The following is a 12,122-nucleotide window of genomic DNA, read 5'->3' as shown; positions in this document are numbered from 1 at the left end:
CTAGGGTTCTTTCTTTTGGGCCGAGATCTGCTGGGCTGGGTTGACTGAAGCAGGCGGCGGTTTGGTGGTGCAGTATATTTAGGCGGTCGGTTCGGATGTTTCCTGGCTGGTTCCGGTGATGGTTTTTTCGGTTCCCGGAATCTGGGGACGAGGTGCAGCTACTTACAAAAGATGGCAGTGGAAGGTGGACGGGAAGATGGCAAACCAGGCAGGAGATCTTCGGATTCTTCTTGGGAGGCCGGTTTGGTCACTTCCAGTGGCCGGTTCAGGTCTATTCCGGCCGATTTTGGGGGTAGCACAACCAGTTCTGGGCTCCTGGAGGTGAAAGCTTCAAGGTGGGCGGCGATGGTTCCTGGGATTTGAAGGCTACGAATTTAGGGTTTCTTGGTTAGGGCTTCATGCTGATAACGTGTTTTAGGAAAACTGAATTGGGAGAGAATTGAGTCGTACTTTCATTGATAATAGGGCCCTCTTTATATAGAGGATTACAAACATCGAGATAGATTTGTACATGGAAACATAATCGTACATTGATTGGATATATCTCCTAAGATTCTCCGAGAATGTCTCTAATATAAACCCTATTTCAACTAGAGCAAGTAATTACCTCGAGTTTGGGTCAGACACATATTCTGTATTTACTTGAACAAGTTTACTTTTTAATTTTATTCACTTTGAATAAAGTGTGTAATCAAAGTTTTAATGGTGTTGCTTACTAGAACCAATCCTGGTCAGGTGGCTTCGATCAACACTGATGGGGATGACTCCTAGCGTATATGCCACTCTGGTTACTGACTTACTGACCTCGTAATACAATCAATGGATTTATTGATTCTCCTCAAAAAACAAAAGGTTGTAAATAAATCACTAAATTCTAATATACAATTCAAGTTTAATTTGCTTTACAGTCTGGAATAAGGTTTGGTGTACAGATCAAACAGAAGCGGATAGACGAAGTTATTCTAGTTTACTCAAATTTATAGTAAATGGTTCGTAAGATGTCGTCATGGATCGGCATCATTATGGAAAACAATAATACGTTGGAATAAAATACGGACAAACAATGTGAATCAAATCTTGATCAGAACCTTCACACACTCCGGCTGCTTTAAGAGTTCGAATGCTTGGTTAATATCTGTGAGAGGAACTTCATGAGTCAAGAGTTCATCCAGTTGCATTTCCTGTGTGGATTAAGTAGAGTACAGTTACTTCGAGACTTCATATATATTTCAAAATTTAAAAAGAAAAATGATTGATCTAAAACTTCTATGTAGCAAAACTAGGAATTTCTTAAAGTTTATTCCCCCCCCCCTCGCTCTCTCTCTCTCTCTCTCTCATGTGTGTGTGTGTGTTTGTGTGCGTTAATTCCTTCATGAAGATCTACAGTCAGCATGAATCATATGAATTGCATGAAAATGAAACCGTTGAGTACTCATAGGACTAGGAGTAGGGCAGTAACTCTCTTTACCTTATTCATGCATTTGTTGATTAGAATGGGAAGGTCGGTTTTCGCTCTGAGCCCTCCAAACATGGACCCTTTCAAGGTTCTGCCACTCATTAGGGAGAGAAAATCAATTTGAAGAGTTGGTGAACTTGAGGTTCCTATTACGACTGCTGTTCCTTTACCCTGCAGATTGCAAGGACAAAAATATTAGATAAACTTGAATCCGAGTTAGCTAGACTTTTTTTGTGTATTAAGACCCGCGATCTCAACACAGCAACCATGAGAAACACTTTTTTTGTTTGTTTGTTATGTACCGACCATGATCATATGTTAGATTTTGTGGTGTATACGTGTGTGTACCATTTTTGTGGCTACTAGGGCTTCATTGATGAAAGATGCAACGCCAGTGCACTCAAAGCAATAATCTACACCCATTCCATCTGTGCAGTCTTTGATGAGCTCAGAAACTGATTTGTTATGATCTTGATCATGTTGAGATTGGTGATTCTCAGGGTTTATAAAATCAGTCATTCCAAAAGCTATTCCTTTTTCTCTTTTCATCTCATTTTTGTCGACACCAATGATCCTAGCTGCACCTTGCTTTCTAGCCCCCTCAACTGCCTGCAGCACCAGTACAACGTAACATTGGTTTTAAACTGTTGCTATGCTGGGTCAGCTAGCACCAATATATGTAGTGTAGTACGTACTTACCCCTAATCCAACAGCACCGAGACCAATAACGGCAACAGTTGATCCTCTTTCAATCTTAGCTTCCTTCCAAGGAGCCCCAAATCCGGTAGAGAATCCACATGAGAGGAAGCTAGCGTGGGACAGAGGTGGTGTAGTAGTACCATGAGCACCCCAGTTGTGGAGCTTGGCAAGGAAATTGACGTTAACGACCATGTACTCTGACCATGTGGAGCACGAAAAGAGGTGGTACAGCATCTTTTGTCCCTTGACAGTCGACATTCTTGAAGTACCATCGAGCATTAGACCGCTAAAGGTCAACGGATATTTCAGGCACAAGTTGGACTTGCTTGACAAGCAATTCTCGCATTCTTGGCACTCTGAAACAAACGTTGGTATCACGATGTCTCCTTGTTTGAAATCCTCTGCGTTTACTTCTTCCCCGACGCTCTCTACCACACTGCATAATCCCGTGTATTAATGCATCGGATATATATCTAATTAGAATAAATTAAATAATGACCAAGTGATCGATTGATTAAAAAGTATTACCCAACGCCCTCATGTCCAAGAACGCGAGGGAAAAGAGGCTGCAGATCGATATACAAGAATTAATTAAAGCAGATGCATTGAGGATATATATTGATTAATGAAGATGGGTGGATGGAATGGATATGAACTTACAATTGGGTATCCTTTGGAGATGACGATGTCAGTGTGACAGAGACTGGCATAGAGCATCTTGACACGAACTTCACACTTTTGTGGTGGCTCTACTTGTATGTCTTCCACCTTGCACTCTTCTCCCACTCCCCAACATACCGCCGCTGTATACAATTAAACATGCATATTATCAGATCTGAATTGGCACTTGAGACCAGCTCAGTCCGGCCATTACGTTAATTACGTACTGTAAATTATGATATATATACACGGGGGCGCGGAGTTTGCAGACATATATACCTTTGCATGTTATGACTTGTGAGGCGCAGCTGCTGCTTATTTCTGACATAGCTGATCGAGAAATCGAAGACAATATATGGCCAAATTGAAGATGAGCTTAGTCAATTACCAGCCTGCAGAGAAACTCAATTAATCCAGCAGCTTCCAAGTCGATCGATCTCAAGAGTCCGTTCGGTTATTTGTCCGATCGATCGATCTCGAACAGAGCTAACTAGCTTGCTTCAGTTGCTTGTTTGTTTTTGGTGGAATATATGGGGCTGCTGCTCTTGTGCATTCAATTTATATAGATGCTGCATCAAACAGTACAGGACGTGCAGATCTGTTTTAAAAAGTAAAAACTAGTTTTGTTTTGACTTTTGACTTTTGGGACTGATTAATTAGTTAGTAGTTATACGTACGTACCTACCGGCGAATTTGCGAGAGTCAACTCTAACTCTAGCCTCGCTTCGATATATCCATATTAATTAATTATTTCTAACGGGGGGATTGAATGAATGAGTCGACTGCATGCCGGGATTGCCGGCGCAGCCGCTGGTCGTCTGGATTTTTTGGACGCAGCCTTCAATTCCTTGCTTACTGTAGTCACATATGGAGGCTATCTAGCTGATCATCCATCATTGTCTGTCCAGCTGTCCTTACCTTTCAAAATTTCCCAGGCACCCGCCTATTTAATTAATTAGTTTACAACCAGTAGAGAGTGTGTGACGTAAGGCATACGGATGAGTGATCGATGCATCATATATGTTGGTCGATTAATGCAAGTTAAAGAAAATTAATTAAGATTGTATTTCGATCAAATCAGGAGTGGTTCTGTAATTAACTAACTTATAGCTTCAGTTTCATGGAGGTAAATATCGAATAGTTGCAGTCACATGTGATGTCGATCGACCATCAGCAGCAAATGTGGATGAGTCACGTAAAATTATGAGATATCGACAATCTCTGCCATACTTTGTTGATTGCATGGCATACTAACCACAACCAATTATGGTTATAGATACAGCTCTTGTGCAAATAATTATGAGATTCAATTATGAGATTCAATAATTATGAGATTCAATTATGAGATTCAATTATTGTTGCAAGGAACCCACATAATAACTTCTTCTTGTGCAAATAATTGAATGATATGTGGCTCCCCTCTTACCACTGATTTGGGAAAGTACTTAGGCATACCCCTCATCCACTCCAGGGTAAATAAGTACAATTATATTAGTATTCTGGACAAGGTTCAAAGTAAACTTTCAGGATCGTAGAGTAAGGTCCTAAGCATGGCTGGAAGACTAACTTTAATCCATTCTGTGACTGCTGCTATTCCAAGGTATGCCATGTATAAACAGCTAAACTGCCTATGCCTATATGTGATAGCTTGGACAAGTTAAATAGAAATTTTCTTTGGGGAGATATTGAGAATAAAAGGCGAGTTCATTTGATAAATTGGGACACTGTGTGTTTGCCCAAATCCCTTGGAGGTCTGGGTATATATTAAGAAATCTTCTGAGATGAATCAGGCTATGTTAGCCAAAGCTGGATGGAGGCTTTTCCAAAATAATTCTGGATTGTGGGCTACTGTTTATAAGGATAAGTACTTGTCTCATGACAATCTTTTTTATGCTAATTATCAAATTCCTAAAGACTGTTCTAGTACTTGGCGAAGTGTTGTTCATGGTGCGAGTCTTTTAAAACAAGGGCTTACTTGGAGAGTTGGAGATGGTAAGAGAATTAAATTTTGGATTCATATTTGGCTGCCTCCTCTTGCTCTTATTAATTATATTCATCATGATGTTGAAATTGAAATAAATGCTACAATTTGCTCCTTTTGGAATGAGAATGGCTGGAACATCAACTTTTTATATTCTTATTTCCCTGATGATATTGTTAGTCGAATTCTGCATACTCCTCCTGGCTTTGATGGATGTGGTGAAGATATCCAGATATGGAACTACACCACTAATGGAGACTTTTCTGTCAAATCTGCGCACAACATTTTCTTTGATACTTATGATCAGCATCATTCTCCTTGGAAATTCATATGGAAAATGCACATACCTCCCAAACTTAAAACCTTTACTTGGGTGCTTTGCCATGGTAAGTTACTTACTAATGTTCAAAGGGTCAGAAGGCACTTTTCTTTTGATGACTCTTGTCCTCTTTGTCATTCTGCTAGTGAATCTCTTGTTCATCTCTTTAGAGATTACCCTTGTGTTCAAAATTTTGAACACAAGGGCTTCAAAATATTTGGAATTCTTTCACTTTACCTAACTCTGTTCTTCGTACCTCGAACTTGTATTGGAATGCTTGGCTAATGGCTCACCTGCATTGTACTGTTGAAACTAGCGTTGATATTCAATGGTGTTCTTTCTTTATTTTCATCTGCTGGTTCATTTGGAAATGGAGAAACAAATGTGTTTTTGATGTTTTTTTTTTCAAAGGCCTAGAAATCCTGGTATGCTTGTTATCTCTGCTATTACCGAATGGATCACTGCTCAATCTAAAGTTAATGTGGATAGAAATTATTGCTTGAATTTGCTGAGTTGGTTGAAGCCTCCTGCTGGGATTTTTAAATTGAATGTGGATGGAACTAGACATGGTGCATCAGGAAAAATTGGTGCTAGTGGTGTCATTAGATGCTCTAATGGCAATTGGATCAAAGGGTTTCAGGTAAACTTGGGAATTGGTGAGATTCTTGATGCAGAAGCTTGGGGTCTTCTACATGGTCTTAAGCAAGCTCTTGGGTGCCATATCAATCAAATTGAAGTTGAATCTGACTCTGCAATTCTTTTGAGGCTCATTAAGAACACTGATGTTTCTCTCCATCCTCTTGGCTCTCTCATCAGTTGCTGCAGAAATCTTATTGATAAGTTTCAATCTTTTTCTCTAAGACACATTTATAGGGAGTGCAACATGGTTGCTGACTACCTTGCTAAAAATAGCATTACTCATGCCTATGGAGTTGTGGAATTTGAATGTCCTCCAATTCATGTTTCTCATGCTTACTTTGAAGACCTTGATAATACTGTAAGAATGCGCAGAACAAGTATTAGGCCGAGTGTGATGCGCTAGCTAAGTTGTTTTTGTTTTTTTTTTCTTTTCGTTTTGGGCCATTTCGGTCCCCTCTGTAACAAAAAAATTTTTTTTGAATGATATGCATGGTGCAAATGAAATTGAAACGTGAACTGTATTTTCTTCCAACATTAGAAAGCTTAATTGTTCTGTTAAATGTATTTGCCGATCATAATTGATGCAGAACGGATGGCAACCCGATTAGAGCAGCAGTTTGATAGTGCAAAAGGAGGAAAACGAAAAGGTACTAGTAGTCATGAATGAGCTCGGTGTCCGATTGGGGTGCGCCATAGCTTTCCGGAAAGGGAATCGCGCCAGGAACAAAACCCGTGGCAACGCCACAATGTGTGGGCTTTTTCGGCCTTTCGGGGTCGTTTAGGGCCTCAAAACTGTAATTTACTGTTTTCTCGAAATTTCGGTTTCCTAGTTATTTTGGGTTTGTTTTATTTTTACCCGTGGGCTTTAGGGTTTCATTGTTAGTCGCCCTAAGGTTTCTTTTCTCATATATCAGAACGATCTTTTATCATATTTTCAATCAAATTGAGATTTGTCTCTTTTATCTCTAGTGGACTCTAGAACCTTTTGTTTTAGGTTTATTGCTTGTAAACCTAGGTGATCTTTCCTACTGCATCAATAATGGAGTAAACCTTTATAGAGAGTCTAACTTTGGTACGATACGTGGTACTCTTTTTCACTCGTGTTTCACCAAGCAGCTAGTTATACAAAGCAGGCCGGTAGAGCAAACGACCAAAGCAGCTAGCTTCATGCCGCATAGAAGCTAATTTATTATTTATGAAATGACATTATATATATGGTTTACACAACTTGATCGAAGAATAAGTAGACTTAAACTAAAATGAAAAATAATTAAAAGTAAATTATAAATTAAATGTAAAAGAGATGCCCTAAAAATATCTAAATAATGAAATATCAACAATTACAAATCTGTTCAAGCAAATCTCTATTTTGTGTTTGGCCCAAACTCTAGGTTACTTGACCTAGTGGTAATAGGGTTTAATTAGAAGAATCTAGAGATTCTTATTCAATGTATGATTACCTTTCCTTGTATGATTCGGATTCTATGTATTGTAATCCTCTATATAAAGAGGCCCCTATTATCAATGAGTATATACAGCAATTTTCTCTCAATTCTCGTTTCTCTAAAACATGTTATCAGCACGAAGCCCTAACCCTGAAAACCCTAATTTCGTAGCCCTTAAATTTCAACATCCACCTCCTCACATATAGAAGCCCTAGTCCCAAGGAGCCCAGAACCGGCGGCCGAACCACCGGAATCCACCTGACCTGGGTGTCGGAAGTTACTGAACCGGAAAAATTAGCCTCACCTGCCTCTGCCTAGTCCTACCGCACCCCTGTGCCTGCCCTGTGCCCATCTACCGAGTCACCGCGCGCATCTGCCGAGCTCCTATGATCTTACCCCAGCCCTCGACAACCCCCGCACAAGCTCCCGCGCGCTCATGCGCTACACGCCTCTGCGCTCGACAGCCTTACTCACATTTGCCTAAGCCCCGCGCACCCCTACCGAGATCTGCCGACAGCCCCTACAGCCCTACCGAGTCCTGCGTGCAGCTCCCCGCAACTAGCCTCGCTAGCTGTCGACATCTGCCGACAACCCTCGCACAAGCCTCGCAGCAGCCCTGCAAGCACCGAGAAGCAGGTCCGGCCAGCGACCACCGCATACTTCCAGCCACCTCGTGCCTACTTTTTCTGCTACTTTTCCGGTCAAGACTTCCGCCCACTTTTCATTCTTTTTCTCGGGGACTTGCAACTTCCCTTTCTTCTTCATAGGGGAGACCAAAAGCCGAACTGTGGGGGTTCGTGCTCACTCCAAGCTTGGAGCTTGTAGAGTCCTCCAAACTTAGAGTTTGTTGAGAAGAAAAACAATCGACCACATACATCGTTGTTTAGATCTAATCCAAACCCCTCTTGGAATCGGATTTTCTTGGAAGCGACTACGCTGATAAATCCATAATTTCTTGGAAGCGACTGCGCTCAGAAATTTTATAGTTTTTCGTGGTAGCCTTTTCGCTCCAAAACTAACTCTAATCTTGTGTTGTTTTTCAGGATGAGCAACCTGAACAAGTTGAACTTTGTTCCACTGGAGACAACAGGCGTAGGATACCATAGGTGGGTCCGAGATGTGCGCCAACATCTTAAGGCTGATGGACTTCTGGAAACCATCCAAGAGCCAAGTCAGAACGTGCTCACTGTTGTGCAAGCTATCGCTTTTGAAGCAAATCAAGCTAAAACCATAATTCTCATGACAAGGCACATGAATGACGCACTCCAAAGTGAATACCTTAATGAGGAAGAGCCCAGAAAACTATGGGTGGAACTTGAGCAACAATTTTGGCAACGTTCGTGACTCCCTGCTTCCTGATTTAGAAGTGAGATGGCATAGCCTCCGCTTTTGTGATTTCAAGTTCGTACTTGATTATAACTCGGAAGCTCTTCATATCAAGTCTTTAATGGAGTTTTGTGGAAAAACCATTACTGATACGATGTTGATCGAGAAGACTCTCTCTACCTTCTTCGTCTCTGCATTGATGTTTTTTAAGAATTATCAGATTGATGTGAATGCAGGACGTATCACAAGGTTTCATGAGCTCATTGGTGCCATGAAAGTAGCCTGAGAGGCACAACAATATCCTTGTGAAGAACTATAATGCTAGACCCGTGGGAACCAAGTCTATTCTGGAGTCTAACTATAGTCGCGCCCCCAAGGGAGGACACAAGGAGCAAAACCCTAAGAATAGGGACAATTTTGGACGTTCTGGTCCATATACTTGCCCTAAAGAGGAAGGAAACCGCCAAGAGAGGCGTGCACGGAACCGTGGAGGTCAATGTGTGAAGAGAGAGAGAGAGGCAGAGCCTTCGGATATGGTGGTGACGCCACCAAAGGGAATGGTAATCCAAACCGCGCCCCAAAGGTGCCTAGATCAAGGGAGCCTGACGATAATGATGTTTGTCTTCAATGTGGATCAACCGGACATTGGGCCAAAACATGTAGAGTATCCCAGAATGTTGCAGACGCATACAAGGCGTATCGTGAAGCAAGGGAGGCGCACTACATGGAGCAAGAGGATCAAGATGACGATCTCGCTCTTAGGGTGGACGACTTCAAGGGCCAAGAAACTGGCGATTTTGATTAAGACTTTTTATTTTCCAAGAGATGTAGGCAATTGTCATATTATTTTTGTAGTAGATGCCAATGGTTTAATCTTTCTTCAAAGAAGGCGTACTCAATAAAAATGTGATGTCTAGGAAGGTTTTGAGATTAGTGGTACTTAAGTGAGCATTGCTCCACCGACATCTCTCTACTCACCTGCTCACATTTGTGTTGGAATTACCGAAAGAAGTTAGACGACTGTCATTGTTTTGCATTAGCAAGTTTATGGATTAGATTTTTCTTGGTTAAGAAACAATGATGTAATTCCATTTGGCTTATTAATAAAAGTTGAGATCTTTTTTTTATGCTCCTTTTTAATTACGAGCTTTTCTTTTAGGAATGGATTTTGGAGAACTACAATGCCTTGCGGAAAGTGCGACTACGCACACCATTCTACGCCATAGACAATTATTCTTAGAGATGTTGCCTACATATTCCTCTGTGACTACGATGGCTGGGCCTTCAGGTTTAGTTCAAGGACATGGAATGACCCAATTCCTATTGCCAAATGGCACCTTGATTAAAGTTACAGAAGCTCTCTACGCTCCTAAGGCAAATCAAACCTTATTTAGCTTTAGAGATATAAGAGTCAACTGATTCCATGCGGAAATGCATACTGAGAACGGAACAGAGTTCCTTTGCATTATCTCTAATGATTGCAGATGGAAGCGCATCTTAGAGAAGCTTATGTGTCAATCTAGTGGACTTTATGTCACTACAATTCGACCAATTGAATCCAATCAAGTAATAAGAGAATATCTCTTGGATTTTGACACATACTGGCTTTGGCATGACTGACTAGGACATCCTGGTAGTGATATGATGCTCCGTATATAAAAAACTTCACACGGACATCCATTCTTCAGAGTGAGAAGAAGCAAGAATCGAAAATTGATTCCCGGACTTAGTAAGACCACAGCAACTGCAGCCTCTGGCATTGCAGCTATCTTGGGCCGCCCATATCCCTTGTGACGACGCCATAAAAGGCGCCAACCATGGCCATGACACCATGGATGCTTCCCCCCATGGCCAAGACGCCATGGATGCCACTTTCCATGGTTTCAACGCCATGATGCATGATGTAGTCACACATTTTACTTCTAATAGCACTACAGTCGCTCAGACCCAACCAAAATCCTCATTTGTTGCTTCTAAGGCCCCTCGCTCATTTTGTAAAGTCTGTTCCTACGGGAAATTAGGACCAAGACCGTCCTACTCAAAAGGTCCCAAAATACTCATTCCGTTCTTACAGAGAATCCAAGGAATATTTGTGGACCAATTCAACCATCATGCGGACCTTTTAAATACTTTATGGTATTGGTTGATGCGTCGACACGCTGGTCACATGTCGCACTGTTGTCCACTCGAAATGCTGCTTATGCTAAACTCCTCGCCCAGATTATCCGTCTACGGACTCACTACCCTGACCATCCTATTAAGTCAATTCGACTTGATAATGTTGGGGAGTTTACATCGAAAACGTTGGATGATTATTGCATGTCACTGGGGATTGATGTAGAGCATCTAGTTCCCCATGTTCATACCCAAAATGGTCTCGCGGAAGTTGCTATCAAACGACTACAAATGATAGCACGAACATTGGTTATGCACACCAGTCTCCCTATTTCTGCTTGGGGATATGCAATATTGCATGCAGCAATGCTAATTCGTCTACGAGCCACTACCACCCAATCTTATTTTGCGTTACAGCTAGTGACTGGGTACGAGCCTGATATCTCGCACTTATGCATTTTTGGGTGTGTTATTTATGTGCCTATTACACTGCCACAACGTACTAAGATGGGTCCACAACGACAAATGGGCCTCTCTGTTGGCTATGAATCTCTAACTATCGTCCGCTATCTTGAACCCTTGACAAGTGATCTCTTTACCGCTAGATTTGTGGATTGTCACTTTGATTAGTAAGGGATATGTCAACAATGAACTATGCCCATGTGTGTTCATAAAAATGACAAGTTATGGATTTGCAATAGTAGCGGTTTATGTCGATGACATGAACATAATTGGCACCCTTAAAGAGTTAAGGGAAACCGCTGAACACTTGAAATCCGAGTTTGAGATAAAAGATCTTGGGAAAACACGGTTTTGCCTCGGTTTGGAACTTGAGCACCGTAAAGATGATATCCTGATTCATCAATCAGCTTATACCCAAAAGATGCTTAGGTGTTTTAATACTGACAAGATCAAACTTCAAGCACCCCAATGGTCGTCCGTAGTCTTGATCCAAAGAATATCCATTTCGTCCAAAAGATGACCACGAAGAAGTGCTAGAGGTAGAAGTGCCCTACCTAAGTGCAATATGCGCATTATTGTACTTAGTACAATGCACAAGACCGAATATCTCATTCGATGTGAACTTGTTAGCTAGATATAGCTCTGTTCCAACACGACGCCATTGGACTGGTGTTAAAGATATCTTTCGATACCTAAGTGGTACGATTGATATGACCTTGTTCTATCCCTTCAGAGAGATGATGGATTCAGACCCATCGAATGCCAAGGACGGCAAACATAGTGTTTCACATCCCCTATCCCCATCCCAAAATGATATAAGTGTTTTGGAAAGTTTTGCTGATGCTGGGTGCCTCTCTGACCAGCACAAAAGTCGTTCCCAAACTGGTTATGTATTCACCATGGGAAAGACCGCGATATCTTAGAAGTCTACAAAGCAGACCTTAGTCGCTACCTCTTCGAATCATGCAGAGATTATTGCTCTTCACGAAGCAGTTCGTGAATGTATATGGCTTCGATCCA

At 41.5% G+C, this 12,122-nt stretch overlaps 1 protein-coding gene across 2 annotated transcripts; it reads right to left on the bottom strand.

Moving 5' to 3' along the window:
* Positions 1–853: 853 nt before the first annotated feature.
* On the bottom strand, positions 854–3,360 carry LOC112197255 (CYP enzymes assisting alcohol dehydrogenase). Of its 2 annotated transcripts, XM_024337877.2 has the most exons (7): positions 3,095–3,360; positions 2,816–2,958; positions 2,684–2,721; positions 2,156–2,591; positions 1,805–2,065; positions 1,469–1,627; positions 854–1,181 (listed from the first exon to the last, which is right to left on the bottom strand). In XM_024337877.2, exons 1-7 carry the CDS (start codon positions 3,141–3,143, stop codon positions 1,071–1,073), a joined length of 1,197 nt encoding a protein of 398 aa, XP_024193645.1. In that variant the 5' UTR covers positions 3,144–3,360; the 3' UTR covers positions 854–1,070. The 2 variants fall into 2 exon arrangements, with proteins under 2 accessions (XP_024193645.1, XP_024193651.1); XM_024337883.2 differs by lacking the exon at positions 2,684–2,721 and having other exon boundaries at positions 3,095–3,359.
* Between the last annotated feature and the right edge of the window lie 8,762 nt (positions 3,361–12,122).

The sequence above is a fragment of the Rosa chinensis genome, chromosome 1 (assembly GCF_002994745.2).
Source record: "Rosa chinensis cultivar Old Blush chromosome 1, RchiOBHm-V2, whole genome shotgun sequence".
Lineage (NCBI taxonomy): Eukaryota > Viridiplantae > Streptophyta > Magnoliopsida > Rosales > Rosaceae > Rosa > Rosa chinensis.
The sequence above is the reverse complement of the archived record's forward strand: the minus strand, read 5'-3'. Positions and strand labels throughout refer to the sequence as shown.